Here is a 26,844-nt window from a genome sequence, read left to right as displayed (position 1 = left end):
TGTTTATACAGTACTATCACGTTACGTTACAATTAAACTAGCACTAACGTTAGCTAAAATTATTAGATTCTGTCTGAACCATATCTCCTTAGCCAGGTAACACAAGTTACTTAAAAGGCAATCGCGAATTACCATTAGCAAATAATTAACAAGGTAGCTAGCTAGCTATTACCGGTACCTAATGTAACTAACCGTTAGCTAGCTCGGGATTTCACTTTCAGAATCTCACCGACGACAGATGGCGCCAAAGTACAATGTTCCGACTCTCTCGCGCTCTCTTCCAACACGTACACGAGCTCGCGCCACATACTATTGTTGGTGCGTACATAATCTTTCTTAATTGAACTGGTAAAAGGAGCATTGTTGATTAAATAGTTAGATAGCTACAATGCAGTTCCTAAATAGTTAATCGCTAGATAGTATCCCAGGTGCACCAGCCACGGTTACAACATTCAAAACAGAATACCACGTGATATAATTGAGAGCGCACTGAATGGTGCTGTCTGTCCCAGACGTCATCTGCTGCTGGAAGATCGTAGAATGTCGGACAGAGGAGACAACCCAATTTGTAACAAATGCGGTATTGCTTACACCTTACCAGGTAAATTGTCATATTTTAATACTTTCCATTCCTCATATTTCAGAGCTGTCTAAATTGTTTAGGTAGGTTGGCTAGCTAACTGCCAAACCGAACACCTGGCTTCACCTTTGTTAGAAGATGCACGTGGTGCCCCCAGTTTGCTAGTTAGCTAACTTAGTCGATAAGTTACTTTGCTAGTTAGTCTAGCGTATTTTATTGGTACGGTATTTGTAAGGAGAGAATGGACTTTCGTTAGGAATGTCATACGGTACAGTTATTTAGTTAGTCAATTCACCTATGCTAGCAAACTCAGATAACCACTGAGCTTTCAGGCATATGTGGCATACATGCTTCTACCGCCACGGCACATTGACCGCTCTCGCGCTTGCCACCTGGGTTGCTAGATGCAGGTTCACGTTGTCTGTTTGTTCCTGTCCTTCTCTAGCCCCCCCCAACCATCATCATTGTTTGAATCTTTGCATGTGCAATATTTATTCCAGATGAGGATGATGAGGTTGTGGGTAATCTTCCCCACGTGCTGCTGTGCGGCCACATATTCTGCACCGACTGCCTGCACTCCCTGGAGTCCAACAACGTCATCATGTGTCCAGAATGCAAGGTAGTCCCTGAAGTTAATCCCAGTTGTATTTTACTACCAGCATTTCAAATAATTAGCGAGGCTCACATGAGGTCATATTCTGTTTCACGCCACTGATCAGTCTGGACATCCATTCGTTCAAACTGATTTCCACTGGTAGGACTGTACTAGCCTCACGTCACCAGTCTCCTCGGGGAGAAGTAAATAGTGTCTATTTACTAAACTGCCTTAAAGGAGTAGTAAAGGGAAAATGCATGTTTAGTCTCTTTTAAGGTTACTTATGATCATATACAATGGTTCAGATCAAAAAGTTGACAAAACTAGCACTTTTGAGAAAGTTTGATAATTGCTCTACCACCGTTTTGGTCATACAATGGATGTGGGTGGGCACCGTGAAAAATCATTCAAAAAACATGTTAAACTCTCGATTTCAAAGACAAGAAACTCACCGAGGTGTTAGTTGGCGTTCTGACATATAATTCGCCATAAAGTAAGATTCTAGTTCATCTGGAAAGGCTTCTTAAAATATTTAGTTACCGTATTGTTAATATTTAACAATAGTTACCGTAAGTAGTTCCGCTTCCTGAATCCCCTCTGCAGATTGATCTACACATCTACAACGGTCGCTTCAATACAAGTCAATGGATTTCATAAAATGATCAATAAAACACTACAGGATTCATACTTTGCGGCGAATTTGATGTCAGAACACCACCGGACACCAATTACCCCCTCGGTGAGCTTCTTGTCTTTGAAATCGAGAGTTTAACATGTTTTTGAAAGATTTTTCAAGGTGCCCACCCACTTCCATTGTATGACCAAAACGGTGGTAGAGCAATTATCAGACTTTCTCAAAAGTGCTAGTTTTGTCAACGTTTTGATCTGAACCATTGTATATGATCATAAGTAACCATAAAACAGGGCTAAACATGCATTTTCCCTTTACTACTTTAAGCCTGCCCCTTCTTCCGGCTCGAGCCTGTAGAGCCTGCCTCCTACTTCCGCTTGCTTTATTTTTCCTTAACCGGTAGTTTTCCTTGCATCTTCTTTTACAATTTTCATCGGTGTTATGCCTGGTGATGCCATCGCAAATGTTATCTACTCGAAATTTCGCCATGTGCAGCCTACAGTAAAACATTACAACAACTGTTCTTCTTCCGGTCCAGACCGGAAGATTATGCAATGCGTCATCGCGCTTCCGCTCTAGACTGGCGAAACAGCTGCGAACGAGACGGGGCCAGACTAGGACTGTACCCACTTGATACAATGATGACTAACCCCTGTTGCATTGCTCTGATTGGTTGTAGGTGACAATAGATCTTTCCGACCTGTCAATCGCGTAGAGAATACTAACCAATAAAGTTGCTTGATTTCTTAAGACCACGCCTCTGATGTCCCACAAACAAAGCTTGTCCGCATTGTTCATAGATAAGACATTAGTTTGAAGAAAATGGTTCGTGCCGAACCGTTGTGAGCACGCAGGGTAACCGTTCCGACGGTGTTTCCACATGGGACCGGTTGGGCCCAGAACCGTTCGCAGAACCGTTCCCATGGCACGGTTGTCTAACCGTACTGAGTGAAGCAGAACCGTTCTTTAGTAGAAATGTGAAAGTTAGTTCCGCAAACAACATTCCGTGGAACGCAACAGCCCGAGAGGTGGAAACAGACACTGTAACTGTTCCCACGGGTCCGGAGCGGCGCGGTTGGAGCACGGTATCGGTTCGGCACGACAGTGGAAATTAGGCTTTAATCACCCTACGGGGGTTTTAGGCCCTCCGCTATCGCGTCGGGCCCAACAACGCCCTGTAGCTGTGGTAAAATCCCCTGTAACCCACTGCCTCGAGTGGTCAATTGCTTAAAGGTCAATGCTCGTTTTTGACAACCTGGACCTTATTTACGACATATTATAAGAAGTTTGACTCACCGAGATCACTTTACATATTATAAGAAGTTTGACTCACCGAGATCACTTTGGTGTAGTTCGGAGGCCTGTAGAAGAAATTTAAAATCCAGCGCGAGCCAGTATATCCATGTAATGACGGTGATCGGGGCACCGAGAATGCAGTTTCTCAAAATCTATTTTCGGCCGCTAAACGGTTGTTTTCATCAATCAGATTGGATGAATCGACAGTTGAGATTCCTCAACGCGAGGCATTGTTGTCGTTTTCAAATACGGGGTCTTTAGCCTCTGTAATATGATCTTTACACGCCTTTCCCCACTTGCTCCAGCACGCATGCGCACAGGCCAGCGCGCAGACTGGCTATTCTCCGGCTCACATTCTCTGCGCTACGATCGTTGTTGGTGCCGAGAATATTGTCGTCGTCATTCGTCAGCAACAATCCGATCGTAGCGCAGAGAATGTGAGCCGTTGTAAATATGTCGTAAATAAGGTCCAGGTTGTCAAAAACGAGCATTGCCCTTTAAGTAACACACACCTGGGACCGCATATCATTCCGTTTTCAGTATTAATGCGCTTCCCAGTTGATCTAATGCATTGTAGGCCTATTATTATGTTTTTTCAAAACAACTGAACATTCCATCCAATGCATCTGTTGCTTTGCAACCCTTTTGTTAGGGGAACTATTTTGCTTGGCGGAATTGAGGGAATGATGTTTCGTTTTGAATAAATGTTAATATTTTACATTGCTGTGTGTTTATTTTATACTAATAGCTGTAGTAACCGTTGTATAAAAGCAATAAACCACTCCAGGCCGTGTGTTGTAGTGCTTCTTCGCGTCGTGCCTAACAACGCCCCCTAGCTGTTATAAAATCACTATAACACACAGCCTCGAGTGGTTTATTGCTTAAGTAGACATTTTATTAACTTAGCTTGTGGGGCATAGCAACAGTAACTGGCGGGGCAGAACTTGCCCCCTGAATAGAGCGTGTGAGTGAGGTTCCACCACATTAGCATCGCATGTTAATTTCCTATAGGCTTTTAAAAAAATCCTTATATTTAGAGAATTCAGTCATTAATCCAGCTAATAATTCATCAGACAAATTGTGACCAGAAGTCCTTTTGATAGAAGCCAAAAGTCCATATGATATCAAGCTTGTTTTTTAAAAATCGCTTCTTTTTTTAAAAAAATTTTTAAACACTACCCACAATCCTCAAGCGGTGTTGTTACCATGGAAATGTGTATACTGTCGACGGTTGGGTGCAGGTTACTGACTGACATTTTTCATTCATTCTTGATCTAAGGGTTCTGTTGTATGTTAGCTGCTTATCCTATGCAGCTCTGGCAACTCACGGAATAGCTTAACATTAGGTATGTGAATGTACCTGCATCACAAATTCATATTATTAAAATGAGTAATGCCTTATCAGTGTGATCCACCGCTTCCTCGCCGATGCCTTCTCTGGGAATGTGTAGAACATCCAAGCGGTGAACGCAGTCAGGAACGAAGCATAGCACCATGATTCTGATGGCTAACGCATTAGCTAGCAAACGTTACACGCACACACAACACAAACTAACACATTAATATTATTAACAATATGAACACATAACAATGGCAAAGATTACATTTATAAAGAGGCAAGTTGGAATTCTGAAGCAACTTTGAAACTGTTTGAGCGAGATACGAGTATCATTCGCAATGGTTTTTGGAATGCATAGTTTTATTCACTCTTACAATAGGCTAATTATGTACACAGTTTTGTACCATAACTTTTTTTTCGTTTTCCCCCCCCCAAAAAATTGTTTAAAGGTCATAATTCATCTGATGAATAATTAACTGGGTTCATGACGCAATTCTTGAAATATAAGGATTTTTTAAAAAGTCTATGGGAATTAACAAACAGGGGGGGTCACTGACACGGTCTATAGGAAAGTCTACTGCGTCCAGAGGCATTTTGCTCTGCAAAAAAATTAATATATAATTTCCAGACCCTTCACATTTTTGCGAAATTGGGTCTGGTGAAGCCAGGCTACCATATAGCTGCAATTGTCTTGTTTATTTTCATTTATGCAAATTGAAGAGATATGTACACAGAGCTCCAGATGCTGATTAATCTGAGTCTGCTCATTCATATTCATACACCAGCCTGGGGTTCTTCCCAAACAATGTTATAATGCTGCCTAGTTGTGTTGATGAGCCAGGTGTCCTGCAGGTGGAGTCCTCTCTCTCAGAGGGTGGGGTGGATGGGCTGCATGTAGACAGTAGGATCATCGGCCTCATCTACACAGCCAGGATGAACAAGATGAAGAGGTGAGCTGCACAGCTGCTAGCACTGTAGTATTTATTAATTCAGACAATGTGTGGCTAAAGATGCACTGATCAATGCACTGAATATATAACAATGTTCTGTGAGTTTCAGCTTTCGGACTGATAAACCGAGACATCGCAGACACCGTACATCACAGCATTCTCCAGTTCAGGAGAATATTAAACAGGTATGCAGGTACCCTCTTTCGCGGGCACTGAATGCTTGCAGACAATCTTCTCGTCTATTTATTATATTTTTAGGAAATGATGACTCGTCTATTTATTATATTTTTAGGAAATGATGACTCACTTGTACTGTGTGATTGTGTGTGTGTTTGCATTTGTAGGCCTCAGACATTGAGAAATTGCGAGCGGTGGAAGAGGCTCTCCCTCAGGCATCCGAGAACATGGTCCTCCTGAAGAACATCCACCAGGTGAGAGGGAAGGAGGGGCGCCACTCAGGACACGCTGTAGTCTGCAGGTTTCATGTTGCATGTCTAAGTGTTTGGATGAAAAAGCTAGCAGTAGGGATGCCGTTGTTTGCCGGGTGATGCTTTTTGAGCCATATCTGCTGATACTGATCTTTGTTGTTCTGTTATAGCAGCTGGTACAGCAGTACAGTTTCCACTTAAATACATTTCATCCATCAGATTGAGTCCAAAATAGACTTATCAACTCTTTTTTTTCCTACCTCAATATTTACTTGATCATTATGTTACCATGTATTAGGTCACACATTTTTAGCAAGATAACCGGAGTAGTGATCATTCTACACTATCCTGAGTCAGAGAAATTAGTTAATTTCCATTGATTGCTCTCCAGCGAACAAACTATATAGCGCGCTGCAACCTAACTGAACTTTAGTTGCAAGTGAATTGAAATCTCCATCTGGGAACACATTTCCCTCAGTCCAGCATCTATTTTTTTCCACCGCAAACTACCTTTCAGACCATTTGCAATGTGTTTGCAATAGTGTTGTCACCTGCCCAAAATGTCTCGATACCGATGCTGAAACGATACCACGGCAAAAATCTAAAACATAAGGAAAAGTAATGTAATAATAGATGACAGAACATGGAACTTTAAATTGTTGGCCTTCTTTAGTGCTCTGTTCGTCTTTTTGAATCATTTGAGTCTTTATCATATTTCCTGTAGCTTTCAAACACAGCTGGAAGGGAAGGCTGCCTCAACTGGGTGGTTTGGGATTGTGCTGGCTTCTGTTTGTTTGTCTGTGTGGGGAGATATCAATACATTATGCCTATGTTGTTGCAAACTGTGAGATAATCAGAACAACTTATTAAGAGCTTATTATTATTATTAATTAACCCAGGCCTATTGAAGCATTTTTGCTATTCCAAATTATCAGAAGAGATAATTGTCTCACGGTTAAGTTCTCTCGCTCTAGGAGGTCGGAGCAGGTAGGCTATTGATTTTTTTGTCACGTGTGCTAGGCAGAGAGCTACGCTTGCAGCCAGGCTGCAGCTATGCTAGCTAAAAGTCTCATGCTACGGATGAAATTAGCTTCTCTAGCCATCATCTGGTGCAATAAATGGCATACATTCAAACATAAGGTAGGCTAAATATCCTTTGGTTGTATTCAGTTACAGTACTGGTGTTGCTGCTGTGTGTATCTTATCTTCTATCACATTCGCTAACCTGTCGCTCTTTGAATTGTTTGTGTAAGTCGGCATGTCTGTCTGCAAGATGCTTTGCCAGGTTGGTCGTATTGGCTCCCTTGGTTTGTATAGATTTGTAGCATCGTTTACAGATGGGCTTTGTAATGTCCGTGGGCTTGCCCTCACTGTCGGCTCTGTAAGCAAAATAATGCCAGATTTCGCTGCGTGCATCAGCTTTATCGACAAGCTGTGGATGGTCAACATTTGAACTTGTAGCCATCTCAGGTTAGCTACCGTCCTCTCGAAGATGCTGCGCGCATATGAGGGGGAAAAAAACTGTTGCGCTGCTCGCTGCAGAGTGACAGAGCGAGGAGAGAGAGAGAGTGCGCGCACACACCCACACACACACACACACTGCCCCGCGACTCGGGGATCTTGGGAGAGAGAAGCAGAGCGCTATTAGCCTACAAACAAACACGGCTTCACTGTCACATGAACGCAACTCAATATATACAGCTCTTATTAAAACACTGTCTTTCTTAAGTATCGATACTTTAAAGTTGGGTATTGTACCGTTTTTGACGACAGAGTATCGCGGTACTTTTCTAGTATCGATACACCGTGCAACACTAGTTTGCAAACGTTATGTGTCCTGCCCCAGCGAGAGAATAAAGCTACACACACGCCAGGGACAGGACGAGAGAGAGTGTGTGGGAGAGACTGCACGTTGTGTGTGGGAGAGACTGTGTGCACGTTGTGTGTGGGAGAGACTGTGTGCACGTTGTGTGTGGGAGAGACTGTGTGCACGTTGTGTGTGGGAGAGACTATGTGCACGTTGTGTGTGGGAGAGACTGTGCATGTTGTGTGTGGGAGAGACTGTGCACGTTGTGTGTGGGAGAGACTGTGCACGTTGTGTGTGGGAGAGACTGTGCACGTTGTGTGTGGGAGAGACTGCACGTTGTGTGTGGGAGAGACTGCATGTTGTGTGTGGGAGAGACTGTGTGTAGTTGTGTGTGGGAGAGACTGTGCACGTTGTGTGTGGGAGAGACTGCACGTTGTGTGTGGGAGAGACTGCATGTTGTGTGTGGGAGAGACTGTGCACATTGTGTGTGGGAGAGACTGTGTGTAGTTGTGTGTGGGAGAGACTGTGCACGTTGTGTGTAGGAGAGACTGCACATTGTGTGTGGGAGAGACTGCATGTGTGTGGGAGAGACTGTGCACGTGTGTGGGAGAGACTGTGCACGTTGTGTGTGGGAGAGACTGTGCACGTTGTGTGTAGGAGAGACTGTGTGTAGTTGTGTGTAGGAGAGACTGTGCACGTTGTGTGTGGGAGAGACTGTGTGTAGTTGTGTGTGGGAGAGACTGTGCACGTTGTGTGTGGGAGAGACTGTGCACGTTGTGTTGAAACCTTTGTACCTTCCTCCCCCCATGAGGCAGTCTTGTTCAGGCCTTGCAGAAGGCCTTGCAGAAGGCATGTCTCTTGCAGAAGGCCTTGCAGAAGGCATGTCTCTGGAGCTTGGCTTCGCCAGACCCAATTTGCAAAAATGCGAAGGGGTCTGGAAACTCACAACTCCTTTTTGATTCCAAAGGTGCGTTACCAACGGGTGTACAGTAGATCAAATTACCAAATCCTGTCGGAAGTACTGCAAACACATCTTTCTTATCAACAAAAGCTTTAAGTGCAGTTAGTTCTTTTAGAGAAAACGGACCGTTCGGTTTAATACAGTCGCGATGGAGGATTCTGCTGCATCTTAGTTAGAGATTCTGATGCCTGAATTTGGATATCTGCCGATAGCGATACAGATATATTAATATACACTTTGTACACTTTGCACACACCATATTCTTACTGTATTGCTAATGTACTGCATTGAACTGTTTTTATTAGGATGTCAGATGTTTTAATAGGATATCTTGTTGTTGAGGAGCCAAAACATAATCATTTTACTCATCAATTTTACCCAACATATGGCTAATTGTATATTGGATGTAGGCCTATCAATGAAAGAATCCTTGAATACTATTCATTTTCGCATATCAGCGCCCACTTTAATCAAATAAAAATAGCTAATAATTAGTCAAATAGAAACTTGAGATGAGACCCCCTGTCTGCTCTGCTCTCCTGTCACTCACTCTGGTCATGCTACAGAGGGGCTCAGCCCCAGTAGGGAGCAATGGTGTCTTATTTCACTCTGACACGACAAGAATAAGGAAAGGGAGAAATTACTCTAGTTTACAGATTGCCTCATTAATGTTATCAGGTCCCCTATTAGCATTGAGTTTAAATCTGAAATATTGCCATATAGGCACATTTGCTCCGGGAGGGCGCCACCGTCTACTGTAACCAACTCGAGCAACGCATGCAACTCAAGACTTTCACTCTGAAATGTTCTTTGCAAACTATTTTTACAGCTTAACATTTGCAAATATAAGCGACTGGTCTGAGAAGCTAGGCTAGGATGATGGATCTGGGCTCCCCTAGCTGGCAGTGCTCTACGTAACTACCTGTGTGTGAGTGTGAGGTCTGTGCTGCCTCCCTTAGGATCTGGTGAAGGGGCTGGAGGTGCAGAGGAGGAGGGAGAAGGACCGGTTAATTATGGAGGTAGATGAGGCCGTGGACGGGGCCCACAGAATCCTCAATCACAGGTAACACAGCCGCATCACAGTGTACAGGTAACAGCAGACTGCAATCTCAGCTCAGTCTACAGATAACACCACATTCCAGCCTCAACTCAGTCTACAGATAACACCACACTTTAGTCTCAACTCAGTCTACAGATAACACCACACTTTAGTCTCAACTCAGTCTACAGATAACACCACACTTTAGCCTCAACTCAGTCTACAGATAACACCACAGTCCAGCCTCAACTCAGTCTACAGATAACACCACACTTAAACCTCAACTCAGTCTACAGATAACACCACACTTTAGCCTCAACTCAGTCTACAGATAACACCACACTTTAGTCTCAACTCAGTCTACAGATAACACCACACTTTAGCCTCAACTCAGTCTACAGATAACACCACAGTCCAGCCTCAACTCAGTCTACAGATAACACCACACTTTAGTCTCAACTCAGTCTACAGATAACACCACAGTCCAGCCTCAACTCAGTCTACAGATAACACCACACTTTAGTCTCAACTCAGTCTACAGATAACACCACACTTTAGTCTCAACTCAGTCTACAGATAACACCACACTTTAGCCTCAACTCAGTCTACAGATAACACCACAGTCCAGCCTCAACTCAGTCTACAGATAACACCACACTTTAGTCTCAACTCAGTCTACAGATAACACCACACTTTAGTCTCAACTCAGTCTACAGATAACACCACACTTTAGTCTCAACTCAGTCTACAGATAACACCACACTTAAACCTCAACTCAGTCTACAGATAACACCACACTTTAGCCTCAACTCAGTCTACAGATAACACCACACTTTAGTCTCAACTCAGTCTACAGATAACACCACACTTTAGCCTCAACTCAGTCTACAGATAACACCACACTTTAGTCTCAACTCAGTCTACAGATAACACCACACTTAAACCTCAACTCAGTCTACAGATAACACCACACTTTAGCCTCAACTCAGTCTACAGATAACACCACACTTTAGCCTCAACTCAGTCTACAGATAACACCACACTTTAGCCTTAACTCAGTCTACAGATAACACCACACTTAAGCCTCAACTCAGTCTACAGATAACACCACACTTTAGCCTCAGCTTAGTCTACAGATAACACCACACTTTAGCCTCAACTCAGTCTACAGATAACACCACACTTTAGCCTCAACTCAGTCTACAGATAACACCACACTTTAGCCTCAGCTCAGTCTACAGATGACACCACACTTTAGCCTCAGCTCAGTCTACAGATAACACCACACTTTAGCCTCAGCTCAGTCTACAGATAACACCACACTTTAGCCTCAGTGTAGCCTTTGATTGAGGCGTGTGCACTAGGGATGGGAATTTCGACTAATTTTAAAACCGAGTAACCTAACCTGATCCTACTCGAGTAACCGATTACTCAAAAAAAAAAAGATTACTCAAAAAAAGATACCGTCCAGACAGAGCGCATTTAACCCCGGCCCCTCGGAGGGGAAAACGTTTTTTTCCGCCGTCATTACCGTGGAGGTGCTTTCATGCCTCTTCCATGTCCTTGCAAATAAACATCTTTAAAAGCTGATGTGTGGTTGGATGCATTACTTACCATCAGATTGAATAACCCACAACCAGGTTTTCATGAAGCTATCGGAATCGAAAAATGCAGCCTTTTAATGTGAATGCACTGCCCAGCTCATAGCCTATAAGCCTATCGTTAGGCTACTCTGAAAACAATATGCAACCAGACCTCTAATTTACTAATCAAAATTAAGTATTAAACCAACCCTTTACTGCCGATGCCGGATAACAAGTGAATGAATTTTTAGCGTTATCTAAAAAGCAGAAGAACCGCGGCACTCACTGCCTATTTCCAATTTATTGGACAATAATGGATGTTTCGGCGTCAAGCCTTCATCAGAGAAATGTCCGTGCAAAACTAAATAGATTTATTGAACAACAGGCTTATTCATTCAATATTTATTTATAGCAGGCTGGAAAACTATAGGAGTAGGCCTAGGATATACGCGCATGGGCCTGTGCTGGTACTCGCTGTCTTTTTCAGCACCACCTCAGGGCTCATTACCAACATGAGTAGCCTACCGCAAAATTATGGGAGTGCTGCGTGGAGCCAGAGTACAATTTAAGTTCACTCACACCACTGCCTACTATGCACAGTATGCAGATAAACAAAACCAGAGACCCGGTACCAGCGTTTAATTGCCACAACAAAACAAATGAAGTGGCATATATAGGCTATACTCACTGGTTCTCTCATAGGCTACCTACGCTGTAACAGGTTTGAAAGTCCGAGGCTCGATCCATAAAATGCTTTAACACTAAAACCATGGTGTAGTTTGATCCGAAAATGCTTAACAGTATGGAAAACCGAACCATGGACAGCTAGCATTAGCAAGCCCATGGGCTAATTATTGCTAGTTTTCGTGACCACGTAACTGCACCCAAGAACTGTGTCCATGTAAATAAATATAGCTTTTAAAACGTAACCAGTTAGCTGGCTACACAGTAGTCAACTAGTAATCAGTCATCACTGCCCCTGACAGCTGTCTGCATTTATTATTTTTACGATCGGTGCACTTTCAGATATTCCGTTTAATAGCCAGGCAGGGGGGTCCCCCGGGATCCCCAGACAGCTGACGAGTCATGCCCTATCTAATATCTGATCATTGGTTGCCTGAAAGAGCCGCAGTGACGTTGGCAGCGCCTTTCTGAAAAGTTGAGATGGCAATGTTTTCAAAAAGGCCGGAGCGCTCAAAAAAAGACTCCGTATTCAGCGCTTTTCTCCAGGCAGCCGCCAACGCTCCATCCTCATTGGTAACAATTGAAAAAGGGCACAGGCGCTCAGAAATGTGCGCTTTCACAGCCAAACATGCCATATTGTATAACCTTTAGATTAACCGAGTAGTGTTTATTTTCCGACTAGCAGATCGCCTTCTCGGGTACTCGAGTACTCGGTTAACCGTGCACATCCCTAGTGTGCACAATCATTTAGTCGCATCATGTGATGGGGCCTATGCTAATTCAGGAGAACTGGCACATGCTTTCACTTTATGAAACTATGGGATTCATCGATATGACAAGACGGGTGCGAACAAATTCTGCTGTGTACGAACACGTCATGAATCAGATGGAGGCTTTTCTTAGGAGCATTCTTAGGAACAAATTTACAAAGGGAACTTTGGAGGACTGGTGAATGAGGCCCAGACGTGAGCTCTAAGGCTCCATTGAGGTGTGATCCACCCCCACAGGAAGGGGGCGCTGCTGGGAGAACTGACCCACATGGAGCAGCACTTCCCGTCCAGCCGGCGTGTGCTCGTCAGCGTGGAGGAGAGGATGGATGCCCTAGAGAAGGCCATGCAGCAGGCCAGGCAGGTCCGTCAGGTGCCCTCTGTGGAGAGCTACGCTAACCTGGATCCTAAGGTACGCACACACACACACACACACATATATATATGTGTGTGTATATACACATACACACACACATTAAATCTCATTTTTAAAACCAAGTTTGTATCTAAATTTGAGAATTTGAATATTAATATTAAAGGTATAATATGTTATATGTGGATTAAAATAAACATATTTTCAAAAATAATACATCTGAGCCCCGGCGAACCGTGCGATACGAATCTCAAAAGCTCAGTGACCGAAGAAGGAGCAAAAGTCGGATAAATATTGGGCCAGCCTTTGCTCGTTGGACGGAGTTTATGGAGTTTCATGGGATAAAGTCGCATGGTGACATGGCTACTTTTCTACTAGACCGGTAAGCTAGCTAACTAGCTATCGTTATCTTTCTTGGAATCTGCATAGCCAGACCTAACGTTATCTCCACACTACAGCATCTAACATTACTTAATACATGGCACACTGAAATACTTGATTGTGATTACTGATTAGTGTAACGTTATGTTCCTCTCGGAGTGAAGATCTTATCACAGTATGACTGAAACCGTGCATTCTCTGGCATTTTGGCAACCAATACGTTGTGTTGTTGCAGTTCTTATCTTTAGACACTAGATGGGGGAAATAATCCACATACTACATATTATACCTTTAATAATATTAATACAGTATATTATTAATATTAATATAGGCATTCCATTTCATTTCCTGTATGCTAACTTCAAAAGTGAAAATGGCAGCAGCATCAGAAGAGTTCAGTCCATGGTTCCGTCCCATTAACCAGTAGTAGTAGAAGCCCTGTTTGGTTACCATGAGCAATCTAGCACTGTCTCACCGGCAGGAGTGAGAGAAGATGAACGAGCCACTGGCTAAACAATCCTAAACATTCTGCAAGAGGCTATAACAAATAAACTATATGAGTTTATCTACTAGTATGTGTCCTAAGTGTTGTTGATGGTGAGGGACTTTATTTATGTCACGAAATCGAACCAGAAAGAGAGGCAGGCAAACGGCTACGACATGGTGCCACAACCGTTTCCACGGTCAAATCGAGTCATATTGACATTTTGTAAATTAAAACTTTGACGGGATTTTCTATGTATGCGCCCCACAGTTGATCATTAATACGTTTTATAAATGAGGCCGCAAATGTAGTAACCTAACCTAACCTTAGCCTGATATCAGAAAGAACTCAACTCGTTACACTCTTCAGATCTTCAGTCAACTCGCGGGCGGAACTAGTGGGCAGAATACCTCCATGATTCAAAGGCAGCATGAAAGCTCACCGATGTCCTGCACCCTACTGGGCCCTTGTGTTCACCCATGTCCTGCACCCTACTGGGCCCTTGTGTTCACCCATGTCCTGCACCCTACTGGGCCCTTGTGTTCACCCATGTCCTGCACCCTACTGGGCCCTTGTGTTCACCCATGTCCTGCACCCTACTGGGCCCTTGTGGGAAATAACATGCAGGCCAGTTTAGAGGGGGCGTCATGTATTGCGGTTATTTTTGTGAATTATAGACAAAAATTATCTTCATTTTTGGGTATTTGAATATTATTTGAACCCTAACTAATTAAGTTTGAATATATTCGAACTCAATTTCTTAGCACTTTTGACAGCCCTAGTGCACACATCCAAACACATAATGTTACACATTCCTCTCTTCCTGTGTGTGTGTGCGTGCGTGCGTGCGTGTGTGTGTGTGTGTGTGCGTGTGCGTGTGTGTTATGAGCAGGTGGTGGAGACCCTGCGGGCCCCAGTAGATGTCCTGTCCTTTGACCTCAGCTGTCTGACCCTGGGTTCTGGACTGAGGTGGGACAGGGAAGTCCAAGTCGCCCTGTGTTCACACCAGTGTTAATTTTTATTTAGTTTTAGTCATTGACTAAAATGCTATTTAGTTTTAGTCATCTGAATTGTTTTAGTCTAGTTTTAGTTGACTAATAACATTAATATTTTAGTTGACTAAAATCGAACGTATTTAGTTGAAGCATTACTTAACCATTTCTCTGGAATTTCCAAACTCATACTCCTTGAGGAAACATTTATTATACTGAGGGACAAAGCTACTGAATTACATTTCTATGTGCCCTCCTTGCCTGTGTTCAAGTTTATTCAGTGTGAGCTACAACTTTCACGTTAATCTCAGCATTCTGATTGCATCTCTTCCCAAATCATCCCTCCCTAATATTTTTCTTGTTTTTATTAGTTGACGAAAATGTAAATGGACTTTGTTATAGTTTTTATCATGAATTTGTTTTGTTTTTATTTAGTTTGCATCTTGTGACGATAACTAAAAGGTTGTTGACGAATGATTTTCGTCAACAAAATTCACTGGCTCACACATTCAGTGTATGTTGGTGGACCGTCGTACTGCAGGGGTGTTGTGAACTCTACATCTCACTTGGGTGTGTGTTCCAGCTGTGTCCTGCATCCGGAGCAACTGGGCCAGAGTCTGAAGGCGTGTCTGAAGATTGTCACAGGAAACGTCAAGATGTGAGTTCTGAAGGGGACATCAGGGTTTGTCTCGCCCCCTTATCTATCAATCTATTAATCGATATATCTATCCAATCTATCTGCTCCATAGTGACAAACTGACTGGGGTTTGAAATGTTTTTGGCTTGTCTTGCTTGATCGCATATAAGAGTGCAGGTGTGCTCAATCAGACACTGCTGGTTCCAATTTGGCCGCTTGTAGTCCTAGGATCGGCCATTTTGGGCAGGGTTACCAACAGCAACGTGTAGATTGCTGCTACCATGAAATTAGTTGCACTGTTGCACTAAAGACTGTGGGTAGTGTTTTTCTTGTCCATTGTTATCAATAGCTTACATGGTGAAGGTAAATGGACTGCACTTAGGTATATAGTGTTTGGGTGAAGGGAAAAAAAGTTAATTTCGGGCCCTGTAGATGATGCGTCCGTATGGATTTGGCCAATCTCGCCAATGCGAGCTATAAAGTTTTAGCTTTCAAAAATCTTTCGCCCGCATTCTGCACATTCTATACAAGTTATAACAGACAGTGAACACGTTCTTCTCGTTTTCTATCTGTTCTGACTGACCTGTGTGGCCAGGGCTAGTGTGTCTGTGTTAATGCTGGCCAGGACTCCAGGGCTAGTGTGTCTGTGTTAATGCTGGCCAGGACCCCAGGGTTAGTGTGTCTGTCATACCTGCAAACTAGTCGCCTTTCGGCTACAATCTGCGTTTTTTTTGTCAATTGGGTCATTCATATGAATCGTGCAGATTCGGGGAGTTTTCCAAAAGGGGTGGGGGGGTGAGGGGAGAGTGACTGCGTTTGATGTTCAGGCTAGAATAAACCTTATTGGATAATACTAACTGGTTAGCTTGGCATAGATATAAGTAAAAACTTCGATGCTACAAGCTAAATGTTATAGAGTGGTGGGTCAATTCAGAACGTGAAATAGTGACTAACCACAGCAGACGAGGGTATAAATACAGATCCTGTTGTTGGATGTAACGTTGCTTGATCTCCAGTTGAATAACGTAAACGTCATGTCAACAGCGTCCAACATCCATTCAACATCCGGAGTTTTCTCCCAGGATCTCCTCATACAGCGTTTTTTCATACAGCCCAAATATCTCCAAAGCTGCTGCTGCTAATCACTTGTTAACGAAATCTCTGATCAGCTGTAGTTTGGATATTTTTGCAGTTTAAAATTAGGATAGAGGACACTACTGAAGCCCCTCAAGCAGAAACGATACGTATGTCCGGTAGCTTTCTTTCAGGGAATTCCAAAATAAAAGTCACGGAAAACAATTACACAACAAAAAACACAACTTTTTTTTTTTTTTTACTCACTTGGCATTGGTCCGAATGGTATACTGTATACTGAAGTATGAAGTCTACTGAATCTGATATATACAGAATAATATTTGGAGAGCCTATTCATCAGTTAATAAGTGATAATAATGGGCAACCTTAATCTAAAAATATGCAAGCAAAGACAGTGTCATCATATCGATACAATAATATGGGTAAGACCATTCTAAGAGGAGAAGTCGTTTTTTGTGTGTGTTTTTTTTATAAATCGGTATCGGTATCGGCTGAGCCTGAGGAAAATAATCGGTGATCGGTATCGACCCAAAAAAATTAGATCGGAGCATCCCTAAAAGCTACAGTATCATGTCTCCCTGTCTCATTCTTTCCTGCATTTCAGGCAATGGAGGTTGGTTGTCTTTTTTTGAGAGGCAACAGGGAGAATAATGTGTAAAAAAAGTAATTGTTTGGTTGCTTAAATAAATAACTCACTTTTAATGAGATCTGTTCTCTCTTTTTAGGGAAAAAGAAACATTGAAATTCTGATAAAAATGTTTCAACTGTGAATCTGGACATCTACATAATTGTATTTGGGGTTGTAATTGGGATGGATATACTATGCGCCTCGCAAGAGCCATGTATCTACTCGCACACAGAAATTCTAGTTTCAAAACGCTCCAAAAAGCATCATTTGCATATTAAATCACAAAACATTTATTCCGGGGACGATGCCCCCGGACCCCCCTACCATAACTTGGTTTCGGATCTGTCACCTTCTTCACTCTCGGGAGTTTGCAGGTCTGGTCTGTGTTAAAGCTGGCCAGGGCCCCAGGGCTAATGAGTCTGTGTTAAAGCTGGCCAGGGCCCCAGGGCTAGTGAGTCTGTGTTAATGCTGGCCAGGGCCCCAGGGCTAATGAGTCTGTGTTAAAGCTGGCCAGGGCCCCAGGGCTAGTGAGTGTGTTAAAGCTGGCCAGGGCCCCAGGGCTAGTGCGTCTGTGTTAATGCTGGCCAGGGGCCCAGGGCTAGTGAGTCTGTGTTAAAGCTGGCCAGGGCCCCAGGGCTAGTGAGTCTGTGTTAATGCTGGCCAGGGGCCCAGGGCTAGTGAGTCTGTGTTAAAGCTGGCCAGGGCCCCAGGGCTAGTGAGTCTGTGTTAAAGCTGGCCAGGGCCCCAGGGCTAGTGCGTCTGTGTTAAAGCTGGCCAGGGCCCCAGGGCTAGTTCGTCTGTGTTAATGCTGGCCAGGGCCCCAGGGCTAGTTCGTCTGTGTTAATGCTGGCCAGGGCCCCAGGGCTAGTGCGTCTGTGTTAAAGCTGGCCAGGGCCCCAGGGCTAGTGAGTGTGTTAATGCTGGCCAGGGCCCCAGGGCTAGTGCGTCTGTGTTAATGCTGGCCAGGGGCCCAGGGCTAGTGAGTCTGTGTTAATGCTGGCCAGGGCCCCAGGGCTAGTTCGTCTGTGTTAATGCTGGCCAGGGGCCCAGGGCTAGTGAGTGTGTTAAAGCTGGCCAGGGCCCCAGGGCTAGTGAGTGTGTTAAAGCTGGCCAGGGCCCCAGGGCTAGTTCGTCTGTGTTAATGCTGGCCAGGGCCCCAGGGCTAGTGAGTCTGTGTTAATGCTGGCCAGGGCCCCAGGGCTAGTGAGTCTGTGTTAATGCTGGCCAGGGGCCCAGGGCTAGTGCGTCTGTGTTAATGCTGGCCAGGGCCCCAGGGCTAGTGAGTCTGTGTTAATGCTGGCCAGGGCCCCAGGGCTAGTTCGTCTGTGTTAATGCTGGCCAGGGCCCCAGGGCTAGTGCGTCTGTGTTAATGCTGGCCAGGGGCCCAGGGCTAGTGCGTCTGTGTTAATGCTGGCCAGGGGCCCAGGGCTAGTTCGTCTGTGTTAATGCTGGCCAGGGCCCCAGGGCTAGTTCGTCTGTGTTAATGCTGGCCAGGGCCCCAGGGCTAGTGAGTCTGTGTTAATGCTGGCCAGGGCCCCAGGGCTAGTGAGTCTGTGTTAATGCTGGCCAGGGGCCCAGGGCTAGTGAGTCTGTGTTAATGCTGGCCAGGGCCCCAGGGCTAGTGCGTCTGTGTTAATGCTGGCCAGGGCCCCAGGGCTAGTGCGTCTGTGTTAATGCTGGCCAGGGCCCCAGGGCTAGTGCGTCTGTGTTAAAGCGGGCCAGGGCCCCAGGGCTAGTGAGTCTGTGTTAAAGCTGGCCAGGGCCCCAGGGCCCCAGGGCTAGTGCGTCTGTGTTAATGCTGGCCAGGGCCCCAGGGCTAGTTCGTCTGTGTTAATGCTGGCCAGGGCCCCAGGGCTAGTGCGTCTGTGTTAAAGCTGCGTCTCTCCCCAGTCTGACTGAGGACCCGGCCCCCAGGCCCCAGCAGCAGGGGGGGCCCAACAGAAGGTCTCCCTGGCGCAGCTGCACCCCCCCAGGGGGGGGGAGGAGAACCAGCCACGGAGAGCCCCCAGCCCTCCAGCACAAGCCAGACAGCCCCATGAGGATGAGGCCTTCCCGGGGAGCCACCCCCGACCCGGCTTCGGACTCCAGCCCCAACGTCATCATAGAGGAGGTCATAGAGGACGGGGAGGACACAGAGACTGAAGGAGAACAAGGTAATGTCCAATTCACACCTCGTCAAGGGCCGCTATGAGATTTAGATGGTATGATAACCTTAGGCAAAAGTACCATGGTATCACAGTAAAAAAAATAATTAAAAATAATTAAAAACCAGGCCAGGTCCAGCCTGGCTTATGTGCGTGGCTGGCTTATTTCTGTTCAGGGGCCTCATTTATAAAACCTTGCTCAGGATTCGCGTACTAAGGGTTGCGGACATCTGCAAGTTCCAAAAGGTACGCACAACAATTTTCTGATTTATAACGAAGTGCGCAAGCACGTCCCCATTATAAATCTCAATCAACTCTTAACTTGGCGCATGTGAGCGCACGTGTTGTCCTCTTAAAGCCCATAAATGGCCAGTGAAACACCTCCAATTCACAGAAATCGATACAGCCTAAATCTAACGTGACGGCAAACGTGACGGCAAAAACGCGGAAGCGGCTCATGAGCCACTTGTCGTCATTGGCCAGTAGGTCTCGCCGGTCCCTGTGACTCGGTCTCTCCAAATTCCTTCATCCACATCATCCAACAGTAGTACATATAAAGCAGCCATTGTGCGTCATTACGCATTGGAATTACATGCCTTTATATACCCACCCACGGACATGATTATATGGAACAGGTGCGATTGTCAGTGACAATATATGAACCACGCACGTGATTGTTTGATTTAATTTCTGGGTATAGGAGACGACACAGGGATGACATGTAGAGGTGAGGGCACGTATTACCGACAATGCTGGATGTCATGAAAACAGGACAGCCGATGACACATAACATCTAAGACAATTAACAGCACTCTTATCTGCCCGACTGAGGCATCGAACACGGGATCAGTTTAGCCTACAGTATTTCATTCATCAAATAGGCTATGCATGGCGATTTCTAAATAGCTTATAATAATGGGCGCCCTATGAATGTGGATTCCCGAGTCAAACAATGAGGCAATGAAACACCACCAACAAATGCAGCCTATTTCAGTGTAACACAGCTTACAGTGAATCATATTATCCTTATAATATATGAGCCTACACATTGCCTGAGTAAATATGTCATGCGCAACAGTGCACACTTATTTCTTGTTGCGGAAGGCTAGGCTGCGTGTTGGCACTGTCACTTACCCCGCAGTGAGAGGGCCTTCTCTACGACTAGAGTGATTGTTGTTGTTGCTCTACCAACATTGGGATTCACAGCAGTGTAAATATGAAGGCGTTCACAAGTCATTCACAACAGTATTTGAATTATAGTGATTGCTTTGAGCACTTAGCCTACACTGTCCACATGATTATTTATGAGATTAAATAAATAAAGGACTCATTTATGAGAATAAATAAATGAATCAATTGTTTAGCGATGACAGATCCAGTTGATTATGATTCCCGGTTGGACTGTACAACATATTCGAGGTGTTATTTAGCAATATCGGATATATTTATTGTTCACAATGGTGTCAATTTCAAAGCATTTCTCGGGTTTCACCTCTATGCCATTAGGATCGCAGTTTCTCATTTTGCCAGAAATGTGCGTACGCATGGGTCAGTGTGCTTGGAGGTGAGCACATTCTCCGCCATGTTTGTTTTTTATAAATCCCAAAGTTTGCTCAGGAGTGGCGTACGCAAGCTTTATAAATGAGGCCCCAGGACTGGTAGAACGGAAGCTAGTCATGCCACTGAAATAGCTGTGAATTGAAATGACATGAAATAATGTCTGATAAATTAAGGTAGGTCTTGTCGCCTGGACATATGTTTCAATGCTTCCAATGCTAATCCAGCACAATAAGAGCAGGATAGCCAGTTAGCTCATGAGCTCGCAACAACTAGCAGCAGCTTCGATAACATTAATGGTAGCAGTCAGTGGCTAAGGCAGTTACACTGATGATTCCTGTAATGTTAGCTATTTTGCTGCAATTGGTTCAACTTCTGTTTCTGGAGGGGGGTTAGGGAAACAAATGTTCAAGTGTACAGAAGAGTTCAGTTGTGGTAGATGGGGTGTCTTACTATAATTTACTGTCCAAAAATCATAGCCTACTCAAATAATTTGGACAACAACTGAGCAATCAATTCATATGCCGTTTAGTCGCTTACGCTCAACACTCCTTTACGCGCGGTAACCACATCTGTCCCTAGAGCATTTTATTCCCTTGCCAGTCAGGCTCACTGGGCAACCGTTGCTGTCCATAATCAGTTGCACGTTTGGACACTTTACGAGTCAAATGCCATTGGAAACCTACTGTAGTGCGCACAGCTCAACAGCGCAACAGGGATGTTTTCAACCAGTCATGACTAGACATTTCAGAACGAAAGAGGCTACTTCGCTTTTGAACTTCTATTCCACTCAGTTGATTTTTAGCCATTTATTCGCCAGGTGAAAACACAAGGAACATTTTGGTAACCAAGCTGTGGAGTTGAATCTACATGGTTCTCATGATGCATATCAGAAATAGGGCTTAATGTCCAAAATAGCACACTAGTTTGGAGTAGTGAGGGGAGAGGATACAGTATGTTCACTGGAATGTTTTCATAGTCAAATCACATTTGTTTTGCATGACCTTTTTTTTTTTGAAATTCCTGGCAAGCATGCAACCGAGATTAGTTTTGTTAGGCTAGGCTCGCTTTGCTGATGTTTTGTTAGCACACTTTGTCATGTATCCCTTACATGTTAGCTGACGGATGACGGGTTGTGCACAAAGTCACTGCTGCACCACGTTTTGGGGGATTGGTACTGGGAACTCAAAATTCCTAATTTGAAGTTATGGAATGTATACCGTTGGCGCATACCATCAGAACTTGTGGTTTTGGAACCGTGACTTTTTCAAACCGAGGTATACCTTCCAATGGGTAAACGGCACATGCCTATTCACACCAGCTCTACAGTTAGCCGAGTGCTTCCGACTGCTCCTGACCACTCGTTTACCAGTGTCACAGAAATTAACATCGTCATAATCAATTAACAAATCATTGTGAATCACATTTTAATTTAGTGTAAACCAGTCATTTAAAAGCGTACACAAATATCCTTATTCCCTTAAATTCACATGTGCTTTCTGCCCAAGGTAACAGTGACGGCAAACTTGTGCACCCTGAGTTTAAATGCAACATTAATGCCAATGTAAGACTTTAAAGCTTGATAAATAAGTTTGTTTGATGTTGATAGTGGTCCTGCCCCCCGAAGAGCCGCAGCTGGCCAACGACAGACAGGGGGCTTGGGGGAAGAGGAAGATCCCACTGGACACCAGACCTGTCAATCAGAGACAAGGTAGGAGAGCACAGCCAGAGGGCTGAGACCATCCCGATCTGGTGAGTTTACTCTCTGCAGATGAGTCTGGACATCCAGCTCTCCAAACGATTTTCTCAGATTACTGTACATTGTGACCGGCCAATCGGGGACTGTGTTCTGACTGCTGACTAAATGATGAACCAAATGGCTACGCAGACCCGTCACTGGTCATGGAACTGAATACTACCTGATATTTCAACCTGCTCCCATCAGTGATCAGGTTGTTTACATGATTTTGGGCGCAACTGCTTGCTTGCATCCATGAATATCCGACGCAATGACGTTCCATAGAATCCGGAAACTGTTTAAAGTCGCACAGAAACGTTTGAGATAATCTAACTTCCGTAGTTTGGCGTATTTCCGACGCAAACAAGCTATGAGGGTGAGACGTATGTTTAGAGGAATTTGATTGGAACATTGACAAGTGGACGGGTTTTAAGAACTTTAGACAGATTCGATAGAAGGATAGCGTTGATTGATGGGTGGATGTCGTGAGATTATTTGCCTAAAATCTAAGGTACCTGTTGTCGTCATTGCACGTGACCTACTGTTTTCCAGGAAGCAGGGCTCTAAGCTAACATTTTTCACTAGGAGCACAGAAAGAAATTTAGGAGCGCAACGGAAAATTTTAAATAACTGATTTTTATTAGCAACACACTATACAATAATAACCTGCTCACCATAGGAGCTCTCATCCTCTCCTACTATACTATTCCCACACACTTCATCAGGTGCATTGGTCCTAATGAAGACTACTATTCCCACACACTTCATCAGGTGCATTGGTCCTAATGAAGACTGCAACGTTATGCCAGAAAACCGAACCCAAGTGACCAGACGGGAGGCAGAAGATATAAAAGAAAACCCAGAGGGTTCTTTAATCTACAAAGGTACAAGTCCAGAATCCAAACTCAAAATGATAATCAAGCAGGGGTCAGGCGATCGGCAAACACAGTCCAGTAATCCATAATCCAAGTCCGCAGTCAAAATCCAGAAGTGGGGGGGTCGAGGAATCCGAGTGTCAGTCCAGAGGTAATGGCTGGCAATCCGCCGCACAGCACAACAGGTCTGGAGGGGAGAAACAACGGAAAACTGGTGAGTCCCAAACAGGGAACAAACACAAAACAACAAAGCGCTCCTGAACAATGGTAGACTAAACAGCTAGGTACTTGCCACAGTAAACTGAGAGAAGATCTGGCGAAGCCCGTCGAGATGACCAGGGTTCTTATAGGGAGCTGAGTAGGAGTTAATTGGTGTCAGCTGTGAAGATCCCTCAGAGCCAGCCATCAGTCAGATTGCCATCAGCTGTGACGGGCGAGAGCGCGACGGGATGTGCAGAGGTGGATGGTCGCGCCGGTGAGGGCGAGTGAGAACGCGCCCCAGCCTCCACCGAGACCGGAGGGAACTCAGGGGAGGCGGAGCACTGGAAAGCCGTCCACGCCGAGCCGCGCGCAACGTCGGAACGACGCACGGATGGTGAGGGTGGAGGCACGGGACCCCGAGCCGTAACAGAAGACTACTATTCCCACACACTTTATCATGTGCATTGGTCCTAATGAAGACTATAGCCTACTATTCCCACACACTTCATCATAAGCATTGGTCCTAATGAAGACTATAGCCTACTATTCCCACAAACTTCATAAAGTGCATTGGTCCCAATGAAGACTATACTATTCCCACACTTCATCATGTGCATTGGTCCTAATGAAGACCATACTATTCCCCCACACTTCATCATATTCATTGGTTCTAATGAAGACTATGGCCCAATCCCCATACCCCCCCTTAGCCCTAACCCTTGGCCCTACCCCTACATTTTGCGTGTTCACGCGTAGGGTAGTGTGTCCCATTCCTTTTAGCTTCTAGGGCTAGGGAGCATATCGAGGGCTAGTGGACGTTTAAACAGCCCTCCAAAAACGAGGGTTTTCAGATGCTGACTTGAAACCGAGGGGTAGATGAAAATTCACACAGTGCTCTGCGAACTTAGGCAGGGATATAAAACATAGCTGCTGGTGCCGTGAAAAAACGTGGGAAGAAAGCCCAATATCTTCGCAAATAATCATTCAAAAATGTTAAAATCCGTGGAAAAGCTTAGTTTAATGTAGATGCAAAGGAACATGTCATTGGATCGTTATGACACGCATTTCAGGAAAACGCTTTTTACGATGTCGGCATTTCATTGCGTTTTGATGTGGATCCAGTAAGTTACTGGTAGGCTACGGTGCAATGTTGAATCTAATCGAATCAATAGATTTTTGAGTTACAGTTGATTCGACTCCCCCGGGCCTCACCGAATTCCTCTCTCTCCTTGGTTCCACTTTGCCTGGCAAAATACGATTGAATGGGCTTCATTTTGTAAACGTTACTGGCAGGGGCATTCGGCGCCTGCACAGTCGTTTTTGAGTGAGGGCAGCTGAGCTGTCATCACGAGGTTGCAGTCGTGGGACTTGTAATAAAAAATAAAATAAAAAAAAGTTGTGGGACTTGTAGTTTTGTATACGGGTGCGCGAAACTTTGACTAGTTTGATCCAATTTGCATGGATATATTTTAGGCAAAAAATGCGAGTGAAATAGTTGAAAACAGTAGGCCTACTCGCACAGTGTGCTCCTAAATAATTTTTCCTGATCGCACAAAACTATTTTTAGTCGCAAATGCGAGTAAAATGGTCACACCTTAGAGCCCTGGGAAGTAAGAAATTATATACTTTGATATAATATTACAACAAAAGTAGAATTTTCTAATTTTTTGGGCATACATCGTTGAATAGGTGAACACTGACCAATTATGTGAACCAAAATGGGACAGAATGCTTTTTTCATTTCTGTGCGACTTTAATCATTCCCTTTGTACTGTAGTTCACTATGGGTAACACTACATAGGGAATAGGGAGTGAGTGAACCATTTCAAACACGTCTCTAGTCAGCTCCGTTAGCTAGCTTACTCGTCCTGATGCCATGTTCCATATAAGAACACACTGCTAGCTAGCTAGTTAGCCTACTGTATTAAATCTCTACTTGTCCCGATACCTTGTTCCATGAGTTAACAGATATAGACCCAACGTCGGTTACAAAGATAGATCTCGGTGCCCGGTCCGCCACCATTACATGGATATACTTGGCTCACGCTGGATTTAAAATTTCTTCTACAGGCCTCCAAATTACACCAAAGTTATCTTATGAGTTAAACATCTTATAATATGCCGTAAATAAGGTCCTGGTTGTCGAAAAAGAGCATTCTACTTTAAGCAATCAAGGGTTGCATGTAGATGCCACAGGTGTATGTAACATGGAGGTTTCAGCAGTTTCCACAAAATGTTAAAGGCATCACGAGGGGTAAAAACCAAAGACTAAACAATAAGACCAAGGTACACACGCAACAAGTGGAGAACAAAAGACAAAACAAAACAAACATCTTTATTGATCACACAGTGAAACACATCACACGTGGTGCAGGGAGGCGGCAAAACCGAAACACACATGAATGTCTGGAGCATCTACTGATATGCAATAGGCAGCGTGCATGGGACACGCCCAGGGGGCAAACTAAGTGCTCCTGTCCGTCATCGCCCAGGACGGACAGTGTTAGCCATCTGTTCTTCTGCATGTTCGTAGTATTGGGTTCTTTACGGGGGAAATCCTTGCGAACACAGGCAGAACATGCAAACTCTGCACAGAAAGGCCCAGAGACCTTGCTGTGAGGTGACAGAACTAGGTACTGCCCTGCCATGCCACACACAAGCGATTTTGTTTTGTCTTGCTCAAGGACACTTGGGCACACTCCGGAAGCTGGGATCGAACCGGGGACCTTGTGGTCCCCAGTCGGCTACTCTATCTTCTGAATTACATGCCAAAGCTTACAAACCTACATGATGGCACAGGAAACACAAGGGACAACACATAGCTACAGCAAATAATGAACTGGTCTGGGGGAACTATGTGTAGGCTATATATACACAGACTAACAAGACAGGTGCAAACCAATCAGACAATCAGTGGCACAGGTCTCCTTTCAGAGTCAATTAAGTCTGTCAAGGCAAGTACTCCCGCGCGCCCACTGAACTCGCTCTAGATGGAGGGAAGGCCCCGTTGATCTGCAGAGAAACTGAAAGTGAGCTTGCTACTGTAGATGAGGATGGTCTCCCAAGTCCGATGAATGAC

General features: G+C 44.6%; 1 protein-coding gene across 1 annotated transcript in view; it reads left to right on the top strand.

The window, feature by feature from the left end:
* Nucleotides 1-540: 540 nt before the first annotated feature.
* rnf17 (ring finger protein 17) overlaps nucleotides 541-26,844 on the top strand; it is a gene marked incomplete at both ends in the record, with an annotated part of 54,402 nt that continues 28,098 nt past the window's right edge. The window contains 11 exons of the mRNA XM_084461454.1: nucleotides 541-601; nucleotides 1,081-1,199; nucleotides 5,294-5,391; nucleotides 5,501-5,576; nucleotides 5,736-5,822; nucleotides 9,547-9,650; nucleotides 12,901-13,072; nucleotides 14,791-14,867; nucleotides 15,474-15,548; nucleotides 19,141-19,403; nucleotides 22,561-22,662. Of these exons, the coding sequence (XP_084317580.1) occupies nucleotides 541-601; nucleotides 1,081-1,199; nucleotides 5,294-5,391; nucleotides 5,501-5,576; nucleotides 5,736-5,822; nucleotides 9,547-9,650; nucleotides 12,901-13,072; nucleotides 14,791-14,867; nucleotides 15,474-15,548; nucleotides 19,141-19,403; nucleotides 22,561-22,662 (1,234 nt within the window). The remainder of the gene's footprint in view (nucleotides 602-1,080; nucleotides 1,200-5,293; nucleotides 5,392-5,500; nucleotides 5,577-5,735; nucleotides 5,823-9,546; nucleotides 9,651-12,900; nucleotides 13,073-14,790; nucleotides 14,868-15,473; nucleotides 15,549-19,140; nucleotides 19,404-22,560; nucleotides 22,663-26,844) is intronic.

Source organism: Borostomias antarcticus, assembly GCF_949987555.1.
Source record: "Borostomias antarcticus genome assembly, chromosome: 2".
Classification (NCBI taxonomy): domain Eukaryota; kingdom Metazoa; phylum Chordata; class Actinopteri; order Stomiiformes; family Stomiidae; genus Borostomias; species Borostomias antarcticus.
This window is presented reverse-complemented; position numbering and strand designations above follow the sequence as displayed.